Source organism: Paroedura picta, chromosome 6 (genome assembly GCF_049243985.1).
Source record: "Paroedura picta isolate Pp20150507F chromosome 6, Ppicta_v3.0, whole genome shotgun sequence".
NCBI lineage: Eukaryota > Metazoa > Chordata > Lepidosauria > Squamata > Gekkonidae > Paroedura > Paroedura picta.
The window spans coordinates 55,677,441-55,696,373 of record NC_135374.1 but is presented as its reverse complement, the minus strand read 5'-3'; the positions used below and the strand labels follow the sequence as shown (position 1 = coordinate 55,696,373).

The window sequence follows — 18,933 nt, the reverse complement described above, 5'->3', positions numbered from 1 at the left end:
GAATAGGTGGCAGGAGAATGAGTGAGAGACAAACTAGGAATCATAGAATCATAGAGTTGGAAGTGGCCATACAGGACATCTAGTCCAACCCCTTGCTCAACGCAGGATCAGCCCAAAGCATCCTAAAGCATCCAAGAAAAGTGTGTATCCAACCTTTGCTTGAAGACTGCCAGTGAGGGGGAGTTCACCACCTCCTTAGGCAGCCTATTCCATTGCTGAACTACTCTGACTGAAAATATTTTTCCTGATATCTAGCCTATATCGTTGTACTTATAGTTTAAACCCATTACTGTGGAAGAAGCAAAGTTGGGAGGAAAGAGATAACAACTCCCACAACTACACAACTACAAGTCCCCACTTGTATTTCAATATTTCTGAAATTCACCCCCCCCCCCGAAATACTGAGAATAACAGGATAGTTTGGGATTTCACTATTTTTAGTGGGCAGTAGACCTGGCCTCCAGGGACACATTTTTTTTTTTTTACTCCCATTAATATTAGTGGGTGACAGACATCATTTCAAAGGTCAGGTCTCCCCATATTGATTCAGTGGTATCCCAAGCCAGGCCTTGTCCTAATATCAAAAGTATTGGAACAATATTCCTAAAATTAATTCCTCAATACAGAATCTCCAAATTTTGTGAAAACAATAATCTCGCCTTTCTGAACTTATAAAGTGAAATTAAAATGAAATGTTTTTAAAGCCCATGCCTCTAGTTTATGCTATTCTTCCATTTACTTCAGTGTATTTCAAAATGATAGTCAGTTGTTTCACATTAACATGTTATTTCTCCTTTTGTAGTAAAGGCTACACAGATATTGTGAATATACCTGAAGGAGCAACACACATCAAAGTTCGACAGTTCAAAGTAAAAGACCAGAGCAGATTCACAGCCTATTTGGCCCTTAAAAAGAAAAATGGTGAGTACCTTGTCAATGGAAAGTACATGATCTCAACTTCGGAAACGATCATCGACCTCAATGGAACAGTCATGAACTACAGTGGCTGGAGTCACAAAGATGATTTCTTGCACGCAATGGGACATACAGGCACAAAGGAGACCCTTATAGTACAGATTCTTGCTACTGACCCAGCTAAATTAGTGGATGTTCGCTACAGTTTCTATGTACCAAAGAAACAAGATCAAATCACAAACTCTGTCCCAAGCAACAGCAGCAGTAACAAACTGATGCCATCACTCATCCAGCCCCAGTGGGTGACTGGACCATGGCTTTCTTGTTCTCGAACATGTGACACCGGCTGGCACACAAGAATTGTCCAGTGCAAGGATGGAAATGGAAAATTAGCAAAAGGATGTCCTCTGTCTCAGAGACCTTCGGCATTCAAGCAGTGCTTGCTTACAAAATGTTAACCTGTGGTTGTGTGCTTCTTAAGAAGGAATCACATGAAGTTGTAGTCAGTAGACTGACACAAGGTCTGCCCAGGCAAAGAGAAAGCCCAACACCAGTATAATTTCATATCATGTGAAGTTATGGGCAGAATCTGCCTGTTTGGACCAAATGAAAATATGTACTGCTCTGAGTGATTGCAAGGTGGTATTAATATGTTGAAGAAACTAAGCGTTCATTGTCAAAAGCCCTCTGTATCTGCAATTAAGAAGAGGATAAACCAGTGAATGGTGATCATGGATAATCTAAAAGTTACAGAATCATCTCCCTTTTCTCACCTACCTCTAACACAGTATGTCTTCAGACAATTTGTCATACTTGCCCATGATAACATAACAGCTTATTTTATACTATTTGTAAATACTTATCCTTTGGTATGTCACTTTATATCTCTTGACCTTTCAAAAGACCAACAGCCTTTTTAATGACACAAGTGATTGACCAAAGTTTGTCTGCAGCCATGGGGGACGCTTTTGTCTTTTACTGGAAAATTAAGTTTGCTGCTTAAAAAAAACACATTTTTGACAACAGGAGATACATTTCAATTCAAGCAATTTCCTGACAGTTAATAAATTTATATAATAATGCCTTTCTTACAATAATTTTTCATTAGTGGGCACTTCTGCAGCAAGAAAAATAGCTGTTAGTAGGCTTCTTTAAAAAAAAACAAATAAAAAGGGCATACTATATTCTCTGTTAGCAATGTAGAGGACAAGAATGACCCTCATGAATTTTGGGACATGTGCAGCTTTTCTGTATGGTATGGAGGCCAATGAAAAAAGGATTGATGAAAAAAAAAGTCACACTTGGAAATCCCACTATTCACAGGAGAGGGGTGATATGAGGAAGATGTGAGTGGCTCATGCCCTAACTGGTCAATAATACACATAGTTTGAAACCTGCTCAGATCTTCTCTATTCTTTCACTGTGGCTTTCTCTGCAGATAATGTATCCATTATTTAACAGAGAAGCTAAAAGTGAAAAACAGTTAAGTAATTTACTCCATAATTTTAAGTAGAGTTGCACCCTTTTCGTGTTCATTGAATTGAATTCTGCTTAGTATTGCATTGTTAATGTATTTGGTGATACTTATAATTCTGGTATGCTATTCACGAAGCAGAACACCCTAATCCAGAGATCTGCAGATGCTCAGATTTATACACCGTTGCTTGTGTTTACAAGCTGTCCATTATTTCAGTAGCAGGAAACAATTTGAATATGCATTACAAGTGGATTGGAACCTTACATTGAAATGAATGGAATATATATCAAAAGTTCCATGACTGAATGGAGGGAGGCATCCATGCACAATTTAATGTTCTCGTTGTTGACTAATTCTTTAAAGCAAAATAAAACAAATTTGGAGATTTTGAGCGCGCACACACACATATAGGCACAAAAAAAATTAAACTACACTGAGATTTATAGCTAGTACTGCCATAGACCAAAAGGATTTTCCCTTAGATGACAGGCAAAGGAACTTTCCATTTTGGCAAAATTTCTGATAAATACCTCACAGGAAGTCTAGTGAAATTAACTTATGGATCATGTTTTTTGTAATACTGGTAAAATATTATAAATGGGTATATAATATAAATGAAAATAAGTTGTACCTCTTCTTAGTGCCTTACAGAAATAATGAAGCTGCATTATATACCTTCTTGAATTTCCATTTTATTTTAGTTACATATTTTGGTGGCGTCTATCAAGGATCACCAAACTTTTTTAGCTTGCAGGTAGTGTGCACAACCACAAAAATGACTGATGCAGGAGGCAGAAACAACCACAAAATGGCTGTCACAGAAGGCAGTGCCAACCATAAAATGGCTGCCATAGGAGCCAACTTCAAAACGTTTGGGAGTGAAGTTATGCATAACTTCAGGAAGAAGCTATGCTTACCAGGACACCTTTTAAAATTAATATATTGCTTAGAAATATTTCTTGCTTGCAGACTAAGTAGCAGCTGTCTTGTATCTCTGCAGCAATTCCAAAACAAACAAACATCATTTTACGTGCATAAAAAAGAGATTTTATGTACCTGTGGAAAAATGGTGAAGGCCTTTCTTTACCTCTCAACAAAAAGGGGAAGGAGAGCATTGAGGTTTAAACAATAGGTGGGACTTGATTCCAAAATGATCGCCATTTTACTATTTTTACACTTTACCAGAATGATCCTTTTTTGGCACAATCTTTATGCTTAATTTCCTCATTTAAATTTGTCTCTGCGAGTTCCCTGTGAACAGGATGATAAGGTGCTTAAAATAAATGGGGTTAGCAGTGAATCAGTTTCCCTCCCACAGCAGTTTGAAAAGTTTTTGACAAGACATGACTAGGAAGGGGGGAAGGATATATAGACAGAACATGATAAAAGAGAAGTAGAACTCAAAAAGGAGAAGCAGCTGAATCCAAGGCTAGATACTGGGATTGCAAACGTAAAAGTCTAAATAACATTTCAGGTGTATATTAGCCAAAACTCAGATACAAGCATGAAAAAAAAATTGTGGTTTCATAATTGTAGCATAATTGTAGAACTGGTATGACACATGTACTAGTCAACAGTAATTTTGGTAAGACCCAAACACGAGTAAAAAAGAAGGTGGCCTCTGTGTTCTGGCTGTTTCTGTAGCCTCCATCTAGTACTTATCTTTTATGTTACTTTTCTAGTTCTGGCCATATGGGTTTGTACACTCACCTAAAGTGACATTAGTGCCAAATATGGCACTTTATAATTTCTGTCTATTTTTGAGACAGGCTAGTCCTACGGATTTACTTCCTGGTCATATAATTCTCTGCTGGGTTACATATAAATTCTCAAAATATTCTACTAACTGAATTGAATGTGCAAGTCAGCAAATGGAAGTATGGTTCTGAGGATCTCTGGATTTGGGGTGGAGCCATTCCCATTAGCCTTAGTAATGAAAACTAGCTTTATGACATAGTTTTTAATAGGAAAACTAATCTGTAATCTCAAAACTGCTTACTGTCCTTGTAATCAAGAAGGCACACTGAGAATAAGTGGTTTGACAATTATGACCAAGATCTATTCAATATGGTCTGATATAATTATCTTCCTGTGGAAACTGTTTATCCCGGGGGGGGGGGGGGGAGGGAATGATCATAGATGTAACAAAATATATAATAAATTTTTAAAACATAAAAAGTTAAAAGAGCAACTTAGCACTGAAAAATAAATAATTTATTGTTTTTACAAATTGGTATGTTAATGGATGTAATTAATTTATTCTTATTTAACGTGGAATGCCAATTGTGGAAATTCTTCTATATTTAAAATGTTTTGCTATAATTTCTTTCTCTTTCTTCTTCTCCTTGTCTCTGTCTCTCTTAATTTATGCCTTATATATATATGAATGAAAAGTACTATGTGAACTTACCAACGCACAGCACTGGTTGCTTTTATATTGTTTTTCATTTGATTTTTGTTATGGAATGTGTGTGTATGTGAATGTGGTGCATGCACGTGTGAGTATGAAATGTAGAATGAATAAAGATATTTGGTTGTATGGAAGTGTGGCTGTGTCACATCTATAAAAATATAGGAAGCACATGCATACGTATCTGCATAGTTACACATATCCCCCCCCTTTCTATAAAACAAGCCTACTTTGCAACACAAAACTTCTACCTGTATTTAGAGGGAGCAATCAGATAATATTTTAAGCAATTCTAGGAGTACTCTTATAAAAGTAACTTCATTACTCTGCCCATGCTATCTTTGGATGCTCATTTAGCCAGCATAGTTATTGCTGGAATGGATACCATAGGACACTGTCAATCCCATCCTAGAAACACTGTCCCAGTAGTAAGCTCTATTGTATAGTAGTGAGTAGGATTCTGAGTGGAGCTGATTAGGATTGCTCTCTGGGTGATGTATTTCCATTATGTTCCACGCAGATGTTAACTGCTGGCAATTTACCAGCTGTTTTTAAAATGAAAAAACTAAAATCATATCTAAGTCAACTTTTGGTTTATTTGCATCAGCAAAAGTAGCATTCTCTAATACAGCCTGCTCACGCTGAAGCCATTTGTCGTGGTGTTAAGACAAACCATTTCCATGGGCAGAAAAGCTACCATTGGGTATGGCACCACAACTAGGTGATTAATTTTATTATCTTCAGTTGGCAAGGATATAACTATACATCTTCATTGCTGTGATTTCTGGATTACTCTGCAGTTCCAAGATGAGAACTACCAGATTTCCTTCATAAATTCATGTATTCATTACATCCAATATGTTCTACTTGCCTCAGTAGAACTTAAGGTGACATTGAAATTAGGAAAACGTTCTGCTAATTCCCCCAGAGAAAACTCTTGCACAATTATTTTGAAAGTAATTATAGACATATAAATGTAGAAAAACATGGAATTCTGTATCAAATGTTGGAGTGGGGCGACTTACCCCGGCTCCTGGTTGCCGCCGCGGAGGATGGGCAGCAACGGGAAGATGCGCCGCGGCTCTGAGCTGCTCCAAGCACTTCCCCGGGCGCCGCTCAGCGAGCCTTTTGATGAGGCTCGCCTGAGCGCATCGCGTTCGGGTGGGCAGGGGAGGAGGAGGGCATGTCCAACACCTTCTTAAGGGGCAGAGCAGGCACGTTCTGCCTCTTTCCTTCCTGGCGGTGCCGCGTGAAGCTTCCCTCCCTCCCTAGTTTATGCTGTTTAATCTTTGATATGTGTTTTATTGTTATTGTCACAGCTGGCGGTTGGCATGGGAGGATTCCTTTTGGGGGAGACAGGTCTGTGTACCAGTTCTCTCCTGTCATTGGGATCTCCATAAGAGATGGCGCGTATGTGAGCGGGCGTGCCACCCAGCTGGGATGGCACGTTCACATTCCCGGATGGTTTGGGGACTCAGACAGAGGCTTACGCCCAGTGGGTCCCACTAAAACCATCTTCCCATGGTGTTCCCAGTTGGCAAGGGGTATCTCTGCTTCGGGCTGATGCCATGGCAGGGACTCCAGGGCGCCATCTGGGATCGTTAACAAAGCACAGTCTACTGACCGTGTTTTGAGGTTTCCTCCTCATGCCAGGCCAACGCTCCTGCTGGAGTTGTGTTAATAAAAGCTGTGGCCTTTTATTCATTCCAAAAGAAAATGGTGTCACATCTTCCTTGCTGCCTATACTGCCATCCTGCCAGGCAACTGCCACTGAACTCCAAGTAGTGGAACAACATAAAACATTTGCAAGACACTTAGGAAGTGAGCTCCCATGTGTCAGTTTGCAAATTCTCCACTGTCTGTTCCATTTCCTCTGCAGTAATCTGGGAACACTGATTTAAATACTGTGTCAATGGTTCAAATCTGACAAAATCAATCTGAGAACCATATCCTGTTGTACCATTCTGTTTGTTCCAACTAACCGCTAATGGCTTCAGACATTTGAAATGTTCAACGTTTTTTTAGAAATGGCCATGAGACATGAAAACAGCCACCTCTGCACCAAAGCTATTGTACATATAGATTGTGAAAAAGTGGATGAACGTGGCTTCACTGGCAGCAAGATTGGGCATTAAATAGCAGTGAGCATATCAGGAAAGCTCAGTCACTGATTTAATGCCGTGAAGATTTCTGCATTGAAATCTACAGCTTTCCACAAAACAAGCATCTCATTTTCCCTATATTAATAATACCAAGAAAAAGTACAAAAAGCCCTCCATTATTGAGGATCAAGATGCATTCAAAAATTGAGAAATGTAAAGGCCAAGGACTGCAATTATTTAAATGTCCCCCCCCCCAGTACATTGCATTGTCAAAAAAAAAAGGTTTGATGAGCCTTTCAGGTTCAAATTTCAGTTTGTTTTGTCTATTTGCTATTGCAAATGATCAGAGTTCTAGCATTCACAGATAATTTTGGTTTTCCTAAGTAGAGCCTCTTGTGGCGCAGGGTGGTAAGGCAGCTGACATGCTGTCTGAAGCTCTGCCCATGAGGCTGGGAGTTCAATCCCAGCAACTGGCTCAAGGTTGACTCAGCCTTCCATCCTTCCGAGGTTGGTAAAATAAGTACCCAGCTTGCTGGGGGGTAAACAGTAATGACTGGGGAAGGCACTGGCAAACCACCCCGTATTGAGTCTGCCATGAAAACGCTAGAGGGCGTCACCCCAAGGGTCAGACATGACTCAGTGCTTGCACAGGGGATACCTTTACCTTTACCTTTCCTAAGTGCTTTATATATAGATCTGTATACTTCATTCTTCCAGAATGTAAAAAACATGCAATGATAGGTACTGAAATGGAGTACATCAGTTCTATTAAGTCCATTATCTGTAATTAAAAATAAATCCTCATGTCTATTACACTGGAGTCAGGGGAACCAAATATAAAGTAGAGTAATTTTGATGTTGACCATTAGAATCATAGAGTTGGAAGGGACTTCCTGGGTCATCTAGTCCAACCCCCTGCACTATTGAAACTAAAGCTGCAGTTTTGTATATGGAAACCCTGAAATATAAAACCAAACTTTTGCTAATTTTGTAGAATCACTTAACCTTCATTTTCCCAATTTATAACTCTGAATTGCAGCTGAGACAGTGAAAAGAAAATGTATTAATCTTAAAATCTATTTTATGTGTTTATACTATTGGAACACTGAATATTTGTGTGAAATAACCAGATGGGGATGGCCCAGGCTAGTCTGGGCTTGTCAGATCTCAGAAGTGAAGCAAGGTCAACCCTGATTAGTACTTGGATGGGAGACCACCAGGGAAGTCTAGGATTGTTACCCTGATGCAGGCAATGGCATTCCACCTATGAGCCTGTATTATCCTTGAAAACCTTATGGGGTCACCATAAGTCAGCTGTGACTTGAGGGCAGTTTCCACCTACCAGCAGCTGAAGAGATTTATCCACAACTGAATAATTAGATATATGCATAAATGTATATAATTATTTACTTTGTATTTCTAAAAACACATGCTTTATATATGGGTGAGCAAGTGTATCCTTATAATTGCATGTGAAGTATACACTATAATGCAAAATGTGTTATACAGTTCATCATATACAATGTTATATTTTGTACTGTAAACAAAACAGCACCAAACAACAAAACTCATTTTTTAAAGACAGAGCAATTGTCTTATTAAATATTATATCAAATGTCAGTGTTCAGCTAAATTTAATGTATGAGAAATATTTTAACCCTGATACCAAGGATGATGAATGACAAAAGACAGAAAGACACATTTTCTAGATGTCTGTAGATTCAAATATATATATATATATATATATATATATATATATATATATATATATATATATATATATATATATATATATATATATATATAACTTTGGGAAGCATCTTTAAAGCCAGTAGGTTCAATTCTGCTACCCTGGTAGGAGTTGTTGAATTAAAACATGAATGGCTGGCCTGTATTACGTGCCCCATACACTCTATGAGCTGCAGTAGTTTGTGGCTGTTCTAGACAGAAGCAGAAGGGTAAATGTGCTCACATGCTGTGACATGAAATCAGGTTTGCTCTGCTGTTGGTACACTGGAGTGGTACTGGCTCATACTTTGCACTTGAGGTCTGACACATGCACCACAGGACCAGCCAGTTCTGTGCAGCAGCTTCATGACTCTTTCTTTACTATCTCTGGCAAAGGAAATTCCCTTAATGCTCTCAGCAATGTTTTCTACTGGTCAACCATTCCATAGTAGAACTTCTGATACCAACTGGAATCTAAATCATAGCTGATTTACTTTCCCCAAACTATACACACACATTCATATGCACATGCACAATAGTGCCCATAGAGTGAACACGGGGAATTATTTCAGTCAGGTCATATATCTTCACTTTCTTTGTTTCTTTATTCTGAGTCCAGGTCTACGATAAGGACTTTTGCAGGTTCTCCACTGGAAACTTAAGTTTTTAGTCATGTGGGGATCTGATTCAAATCAGGACTATGAAACACATGAAGAGAGAAGGCTTATGCTTGGCCAAGCTATTTTCCTGATGGGCTGGCAGTTCCCAATGGGAAAACCTTTGTATAAACTGTCAGTGCATGTATATCCCCAATTCCCCAGGAGACAAATGGAGTAGTTTCAAGTTGAGAAAACCATACAGGGGAAAAGCATAAGCCCTCTCTCTCTGTGTGCTGAAGTTTTAATATGTACTGGAGTCCCAATGGATTTGAACATTTAATTTCCAGAGGGAAATTTTTGAATGCATAAGCCCTTTGTTTGACCTGGACATAACTCAAGGTCCTCCTGTGAGGTCCTTCATTATTCTGTCAATGCAGTTAGCAAAGATGAACTGTACTCCAGCTATGAAACACAACTATGCTAAATATTATGGTGCTATGTCCCCCAGTGTCTTCCATGCAAAGTTGCTGTTGATACCACCTAAGATAGATTTTTGCATTACCTGCTCTTATATGAAGCATTTATCAAATATTTGTGCAGCCATTGTACTCTGTAATACTTTGCACTATAGTGTTATATGTTATCTTGGAAAACTGAAGTGTGTATTACTAACTTTTATTTTTATTTAGGAAAATGACTTATCATACAGAATTAGTACTGGAGAATGCTACTGTGTCAGCCAGTTTACAAAAATTGTATTTGAAATTCATTGTATGAGATTTGTACTGTACCACAATACACAAAAGACCAATGCCTTGCTCTGTAAAATTATTATGACCTCTGTGTATGTACTTTTTTTCTGCTGTCAATCCTGATGAATTCAGATCAATTTGAACCCAAGTCTTTGTGCTTTGTCCCCCCCCCAACTTGAAACAAAAACTCTTCCTAAAAGAGCTCTTCCTAAAAGAGCAAGCAGGCGAGCCAGCAAGCGAGCAGGTGGGGGAGGGGGAGAGACAAGCTGAGCCAGTAGCAGCCTCTTATAGAATGAGGCAAATTTCTGATGAGAGAAGTCTGGGATTCTGGAGCACAGTCACCTTAAACCTTTTAAAAATAAAACTTGGGAGGAAAATCATGCAACCAGGAACTAGGAAGTCTTTGAAGTGGCGCACAGCCAATCAGGGACACACTGCTTCTTGACCTCAGTGGGGAAGACTGAGGTCTTCCAGCAAAACACAGATCTAAACTTTAATACTGGGAGCCCGCAAAGCAGCTTGATCAATTATACTGAGTTTTCTCCACTCCTGGATATCACGGGGGAAAGGTAGGGTCACCACAGCTCAATCAGATTGGTTACAGATGGAAAATTTAAGTAACCCAAAATCAAAATGGAAATAGCATTCAGTGTAGATGGCAGGGATTTAATTGACCCGGATTGGAATAAAAGCTCCATGCAGATTCAGCCCTGCTCTAGCATCCAGTGGAAGATGGGAAGCAGGGTCTTGGGTGGTGGTGGTCAGTGATAGTGTGACATTACATCTGGGAGCCCTCCCCCCCCCCCAGAAGTTATGCCACACCATTCTAGGAGTCCTTAGGAGACTGACAGCTCAAAGAAGATCCATGTAATTTTAACTCCTGAAATTTCTGCCATAGAAGCACTGGACTAAATGAAATCCCAGACTGCTTACTTCTCCACTCAGCCACCTGAAGTTTCAGAATATGGTTTCAGAAGGGTAGATGTAATGATTTAGTAAATATTAAAATGGAAGAAAACTTGGATTTGCCAACACTTTGGAATATACATCCTACTTTTATAGATATGGCTTAATGTTTTAAACCAGTGGTCCCCAACCCCTGGTCCGGAGGCCAGTACCAGTCCGTTGATCAGTCACTACCGGGCCACGGCTCCTCCTCGTCCTCCTCCCCTGCCACTCTGCCGCCGGCTCACCTTTGTTGCTCTCCAGTGGCCGCCATGGCTGGGGCTCCCCTTGGCATGATACTGTGCAGCTGCTGCTGGCAGCGCCCCCAGCAGGCAGTGAGAAGACAGGGCACTGGCGGGAAAGCAAGTGGAGCAGGGGCTCAGGCGGCAGTGAAGGCCTTCGGCAAAATACTACCCCCCCCCCCAAGCCTCAATAAAATTGTCAACCGTTGCCCGATCCCCGGTGATAAAAAGGTTGGGGACCACTGTTTTAAACCATTTACAAGAGTACTTATATATTCAGTTTTAAAATGTAAATATTTTGAGGCAAAACAGAAATAAACTAAATAAACTAAATAAACTAAAGCAACAACATTTATAAAGATCCATCCTTTATCAATTCAATATAATATGACACAGGTACTTGCCCAACTGCATTGGCTCCAGATGGGAGACCAGATTAGATTCAAGGTTATGCCGTTGATCTTCAAAGCCCTAAGTGGTTTGAGACCAGCATTTCTGCAGTAGCTCCTCTCATGCTATGTCCCCCAAGAGCATTATGGTCAGCAGACCAAAATCTGCTCAGAGTCCCTAGCCCCATAGAGGTGAGATGATCCTTGACGGTCCCAGCCTGTTGGGATGCTCTGCCAGATAATATTAGGGCCCTGCGGGACCACAATTGTAATAGGTTTTTTGGTTAATATGTCATTTTAATGTTATTTATGCTATGTTTGTATTTTATCATTCTGATGTTACCTGCCCAGTCTCATGGGAAGGATGGATTATAAGAATACATTTTATCATTATGTATTCTAATAGATCGAAGAGGTGGAGGAGTGGCACTGTATGTGAGGAAAGGGCTTACCTGTCAGGAAATTCTAGTGAGGGAGAGTATATCTACAGTGGAAAGCATCTGGGTGAAAATAAGCGAAGGGAAAACAAACAGTGTGGTGGTTGGTGTCTGCTACCGACTGCCTGACCAATGAGAGGATGTGGATGCTGCACTTTGTGATTAGCTTGAGAAAATATCCAAGCATCAGGACCTTGTCATCATGGGTGACTTCAATTTCCCAGATGTGTGCTGGGAAACAAACTCTGCAAAGCGTCCTCAGTCATGCAACTTTCTGACCTGCCTGGCTGACAATTTCATTTATCAAATGGTAGATGAACCCACAAGAGGTTCAGCCATACTGGACTTAATACTGACCAATAGGCAAGAGTTGGTGGATGAGGTGAAGGAGGTGGGAACCCTAGGGGGAAGTGACCATGTCCTCATAGAATTCCTTTTGAGATGGAGAGGAAAGGAAGCTTGTAGCCAGATGCGGATGTTGGATTTTTGTAGGGTAAACTTTAATAAACTCAGAGACATAATGAGTGTCATACCATGGACGAGAATGCTGGAAGGAAAGGGAGCATGTGAAGGGTGGGCGCTACTCAAACAAGAGCTATTGCATGCTCAATCAAACACTGCAGGAGCTCTAAGAAGCCTATTTGGATGAACAGAGAACATCAAGAGGAACTAAGAAAGAAAAGGGAGATGTTCAGGAAATGGAGGGAAGGACAGAGCTCTAAAGAAGAGTACCTACAGGTTACTAGGCACTGTAGATCAATCATCAGAAAGGCCAAAGCTGAGAGTGAGCTAAGAGTGGCCAGGAAAGCCCACTGTAACAAGAAAAGATTTTTCAGTTATGTGAGGAGCAAACAAAAAGTAAAGGAGGCAATAGGCCCACTGTTGGGTGCGGATGGACAAACTCTAACGGAGGATGCAGAGAAAGCAGAAAGGCTCAGCGCCTATTTTACATCTGTTTTTTTCCCACAGGTCAAATGGTTTAGGTACATCTAGAGATGGCAGTAGCCAAGAGATAGTGTCTGGGTGGCAGGTTGACATGGACAGAGAGGTTGTTGAGAGGCATTTAGCTGCACTGGATGAGTTCAAATCCCCTGGTCCAGATTAAACACACCCGAGAGTGCTCAAAGAACTTTCCAGAGAACTTGCACAACCCTTGTCCATCATCTTTGGGACCTCTTTAAGGATTGGAGATGTCCCGGAGGACTGGAAGAGAGCAAACGTTATTCCGATCTTCAAAAAAAGGGAGGAAGGATGACCCAGGAAACTACAGACCAGTGAGTCTGACCTCTGTTATAGGTAAGATAATTGAGCAGATATTAAAGGGAGCGATCTGCAAACATCTGGAGGATAATTTGGTGATCCAAGGAAGTCAGCATGGAGTTTAGTAAAGCTTTTGATAAGGTTCCCCATGATGTTCTGATTGATAAATTGAAGGACTGCAATCTGGATTTTCAGATAGTTAGGTGAATAGGGAATTGTTTAGAGAACCGCACTCAAAGAGTTGTTGTCAATGGTGTTTCATTAGACTGGAGGGAAGTGAGTAGTGGGGTACCTCAGGGCTCGGTACTCGGTCCAGTACTTTTTAACATATTTATTAATGATCTAGATGAGGGAGTGGAAGGACTACTCATCAAGTTTGCAGATGACACCAAATTGGGAGGACTGGCAAATACTCTAGAAGATAGAGACAGAGTTCAACGAGATCTGAACACAATGGAAAAATGGGCAAATGAGAACAAGATCCAATTTAATAAAGATAAGCGTAAAGTTCTGCATCTGGGTCAGAAAAATGAAAAGCATGCCTACTGGATGGGGGATACACTTCTAGGTAACATTGTGTGTGAACGAGACCTTGGGGTACTTGTGGATTGTAAACTAAACATGAGCAGGCAGTGTGATGCAGCGGTAAAAAAGGCAAATGCCATTTTGGGCTGTATCAACAGAGGAATCACATCAAAATCACAAGATGTCATAGTCCCATTGTATACGGCATTGGTCAGACCATACCTGGAGTACTGTGTGCAGTTCTGGAGGCCTCACTTCAAGAAGGACTTAGATAAAATTGAAAAGGTACAGAGGAGAGTGATGAGGATGATCTGGGGCCAAGGGACCAAGCCCTATGAAGATAGGTTGGGGGACTTGGAAAAGTGTCTGGAATCTGAATCTGGCCACTGAATGTGTGATCCAGAAATCCTGTACATGCCACTTTGAGGTATGTAATGTAAGAAGTGTGAGATGTAAATAATAACTAACTGTTTAGGAATACTTGCATTTCAATCAGCTAAGGGGAGACTTGCACTGACCTCGATAGATCTTGGAACTAAGCAAGGTTAACCCCCATTAGTAATTGGTAGGAAGCCATAAAGGAAGTCTGGGGTTGCTATGCAGAATCAGACAATGGCAACCATCTCTATTTCTTGCCTTGAAAACCTTGCTCTATTGCCATAAGTCAGCTGCAACATGATAGCACTTTCCACCAGGAGATTCACACATTAGTCTGGGCAGGAAGATCTAAAGGTGAATTACTACAACTGCACCATATCTTACCTGTTGCTTACCCCCATTCTCTATTCCCCACAATTTATTTTGTGTTAGAAAGGGGAGAGAACAAAATCACAGATTTTCTGACATACCTACTGAGGGGTTATTTGAATAGTACAATATGTCATGCTTAACTACTTTCAGCTATGCATGGTAACAGAGACTAGGGTCTACCACACAATTATTTTGTTGCATATAGCACTAAAAACTTTGGAAGACTGTTCTCTTATTTCCCTGGTGTGCACAGTTCAAAGCACTTTCATATTTTGTCCAGAAATAATAGGACTACACCTTTGCAATGTGGGCTGAATGGAATGCTTTCCCAATTCCCAGTTCTATTTATGTGGCAAAATAAGGTCTACCACCCATCCAGTTGCTTCCCAGCCAACATTTCATTTGCAGTGTATATTAGCCTTTTTAGTTTCAGCCTTTTTCATGCCATACTTACTGTGAAGAAAATGTAGACAAGAACAGCTGTTGAGAGTCTTGTTTCAATCTCCATATATTGTCTATACCACTGAATACAGATTCCTTTGATAGGAATCTAAACTATGAAAAGATTTTGAAAGGAAATACCAACAGGACGAACAGTCACATTCCAAAACATAGAGATGTAGATTTAGCCTCTTCTTAAAAAATAAAAAAGGAGGTGAAATTGTGGGTGTTTTCTTTGCAAACCTCAATCTCTTCATGCATGCAAGAAATCATGGGTTAAACATCAATGTGTGTGTGTGTGTGTGTTTTAAAACCTCAACAAAATATTTTGGTCATTAGTTAATCTCTTGTATGTCAATATTGCTCTAACACATAGCTAAACATTACACACAAATGCATGTAAGAAAATTCAGCAGCATTTTTTCTTCTAACATAAAAAAATTGTTTGGGAGGGAAAAAGTTAGAGTGGAGGAAAAATATGTGCTTCTTCTTCATACCACATAGCACATACATGAAAACTGTGTTTTCCCCCATCCCAGGGTTCCAAATGTGTTTGTGATGCTCAGTACACATTTGGACGCCTGTAGTGGAAACACAATGTCTGTGTGTGGGGGGGAGGGGGGAATCCAGCTGGAAACACATAGGATGAAGATAATTTATGTATTTTAAACATTTCTATGCTGCCTTTCCACTCTAAGGTGGTGAATATTAAAGCAACATTATAAACAAAGTAAATATAAAATAATCCAGTAACAACATATAAACACACATAACACCCAAAACAGTAAGGTTGGCCAAGAGCAGTTACTAGGAAGAAGCTAAGAGCACCAATGGGCAGAAGACAATTATAAATGGAGACAGACAAATCACGTTGGGGAGGGAATTGCAAAATTTTGGCCCCATAGCTGAGTAGGCCCTTTCTTGGACTCTACCCTGCCTACTCCCATGTAGAAGGGGCATCTGAAGCAGGGCCTCAAAAAACAATGAATTCCTTAAGGCAGTGTTCCCCAACTCCCGGGCTGCGGCCTGGTACCGGTCTGTGGACCCTTGGTACTGGGCTGCGGGGGGGGGAGGGAGGCGCAGGAGCAGGCGCCATTACGCCAGCAGCCGGCCCTCCCTCTCCCCCCCCCCAGTCCCTGCCCTGAAAAAGATCAATAAAAGCACCTTAAATTGGGCCTCAACACAAATTGGGAGCAAAGTATAAATAAGGGATTCCAAACCACGGGTCCATGGACCTCCAGGAGTCAATGGGAGTTCCAGAAGGGGTTTTCAGGCTTTCCCCTTTGCCTTAATTTATTTGGCCACAACCAAAGGTCTGGAGCTTCTATTTCTCCACTCCCCCCTCCTAAGTGTGGTTTCTGTGCTTGGGAGGGAGTACAGCCTGCATGCTGCCTTAAACCATCTGCTGTCTCTTTCCCCCACGTAAACACAGGTGGTAATGTCACTTAAAACCATAGAATCATAGAGTTGGAAAATGCCTCCAGGGTCATCTAGTCAACCCACTGCACAATGCAGAAACTCACAACTACCTGCCCACGTACAGTGACCCCAGTTTCATGTTCAAGTGATCCCTCCAACAAAAATCTCAAGAATCCAGCCTGGCCTGGAGGAAATTCATCTACCATCCCACAGCAACAATTAGCAATTCTGTGCCATCTTCCAATGGGTGGCTAAGACATTTTGAATTTTACAGTGGTATTCTGAGAGTTCTCTAAACCCATTAGTTCATTTAGCTGTAATACAGGAATGCTTTATGACCTTTTTTAGTTTTTCCCACCATTCAAGTTTATCCATTTTAACTTTACATCATTTAAAAGTCTCTATCATCATGATCACCTCTCTTTTGATTTGGTAAGTTCTATATCTACATCTCTTAAGATCCATCTCGGTCTCAGTTGAGTTTCTGGATACTTTTCTGTTTTCAACTTCATCTCCATCAATACATGGTCTGACCATGGATTAAAGTATAATCTGACATGTGGAGGGAGTCAAAGTACATCCTGTCCATATTCTATCCAGCCTATTTGCTGAACATGGATGAAAATATGTCATAGTACAACCTTGAGGAAGCTGGTGTTTCTGTAAGAACATTACTCTATGATGGTAGGTAACGATGATAGATAATCCATTTCATTCACCACATGTAGGGAAGTATCCACCAAATGTAGCACATCTTGTAAAAGAGCCCTCAAGGTCCTTTCCTCTACAGTTAGTGGTTTCAGTTGCTATACTCCCGGTTCTATATTCTTGGTTCAAGTTCAGCCTATCCATTAGGATTAAAGTTAGGGATAAGGATCTTTGTACATTCCAATCCAAACCATACCTTAGCTAAAGTTAACCCTAATTTTAACCCTAATGTCTATAAAATAAATGCAACCCCCCCCCCCATATTTTTACATGTACAAAGATTTCTTCCCATTAGATTACGTGTAGAAATTTGTATAGTTTTGTGCATTTTGTTTAGACACATTAGGGTTAATACTAGGGTTAGGGTTAGCTAAGTTATAGTTCAGGTTGGGGAGTGGTTACAATATGAGTGTTTATTAGTGGCAAGGAAGAGTGAGAGTCATGGTTAGGAAAGGCTATGGGATTACAAAGATTCCTTCCATTTAAGTTCCATTTACAAATACTTATTTTTTCTGCATTTATTTTACACACATTGTTATTAAAGTTAGGTTTAAGATTAGCTATGGTTCAGATTGGGGAGTAGTTAGGTTTAGAGTGTGTTTTAGGAGTAAAGATGAGCCTTTGGGGAGGGCGGTATATAAATCTAAATAAATAAAATAAAAAATAAATAAAATAAAAGTAAAAAAGAGTGGTTAGGAAAGGCTATGGGATATGCAAAGATTAGGTTAAATGTAAAAATATGTTTTTGTTTGCATTTATTTTATACACTTTAAGGTTAACTTTAGGATTTGGGTTAGCCAAGGTATGGTTGGGGAGCAGTTACAATATGAGTGTCTATCTGAGGTAAAGAAGAGTGAGAGTCATGGTTAGGAAAGGCTATGGGATGTACAAAGATTCTCCCCCCCCCCTTTATGTTACATACTAGAAATATAGCCCGCTGTAGAAGGGATACAGCGGGCTCTAGGCACTTACAGTTTGTTGTGTCCCACGGCGACGGCTCTCCGTGGCGGCTCCCTCCTGTGAGCGGCGGCGGGAGAGGCAGGGAGGGCCCGGCAGCCGCGCTCCGCGCGACTACCGGGGTCTTTGTGTGGCAGCAGCCTGACGCGGTGAGAGGCACAAAGCGCCTCTCGCCGCGTCAGGCCGCCAGGCAGGGAGCCCCCGGCAGCCGTGCTCCGCGCGACTGCCGGGGGCTCCCTCGGGCAGTGGTCTGACGTGGCGAGAGGCACAAAGCGCCTCTCGCCACGTCAGGCCGCGGGGCAGGGAGCCCCCGGCAGGCCCCTGGCAGCCGCGCTCCGCGCGACTGCCGGGGACTCCCTGCCCGGCGGCCTGACGCGAGGTCCCACATCAGATGCGGGCGGCGGCGACGACGACGCGATCGACAATGGCGCCATGACTGTTTCCGCCAGAAGAGCCGCCATCAACGGAGGAAGCAGGGAGCTCCCGGAAGGTCCCACATCGACGGCGGCGGCGGCAGCGGCGACATCAATGGAGGAAGCAGGGAGCCCCCGGCAGCCGCGCTCTGCGCGACTGCCGGGAGTTCCCTCGGGCGGCGGCCTGACGCGGCGAGAGGCGCTTCGCGCCTCTCGCCGCATCAGGCCGCCGGGCAGGGAGCCCCCGGCAGCCGCGCTCCACGCGACTGCCGGGGGCTCCCTCGGGCGTCAGGCCGGGAGCAACTGCGAGCCGCGCTGCACGCGGCTCGCAGTTGCTTCGAAGGACGGGAGCAACTGCGAGCCGCGCTGCGTGCGGCTCACAGTTGCTGGGAATCAGAGGGACCAATCGGCAGGCGCTTCGCGCCTGCCGATTGGTCCCTCCGATTGTCTGTCATGAGGAAGGG

The 18,933-nt window shown here is 41.7% G+C and overlaps 1 protein-coding gene across 1 annotated transcript in view; it reads left to right on the top strand.

The window, feature by feature from the left end:
• ADAMTS5 (ADAM metallopeptidase with thrombospondin type 1 motif 5) overlaps positions 1-10,062 on the top strand; it is a 73,638-nt gene extending 63,576 nt beyond the window's left edge. Inside the window, exon 8 of the mRNA XM_077342477.1 lies at positions 803-10,062. Within this exon, the coding sequence (XP_077198592.1) occupies positions 803-1,373 (571 nt within the window). The 3' untranslated portion in view covers positions 1,374-10,062. The remainder of the gene's footprint in view (positions 1-802) is intronic.
• The last annotated feature ends 8,871 nt before the right edge of the window (positions 10,063-18,933 follow it).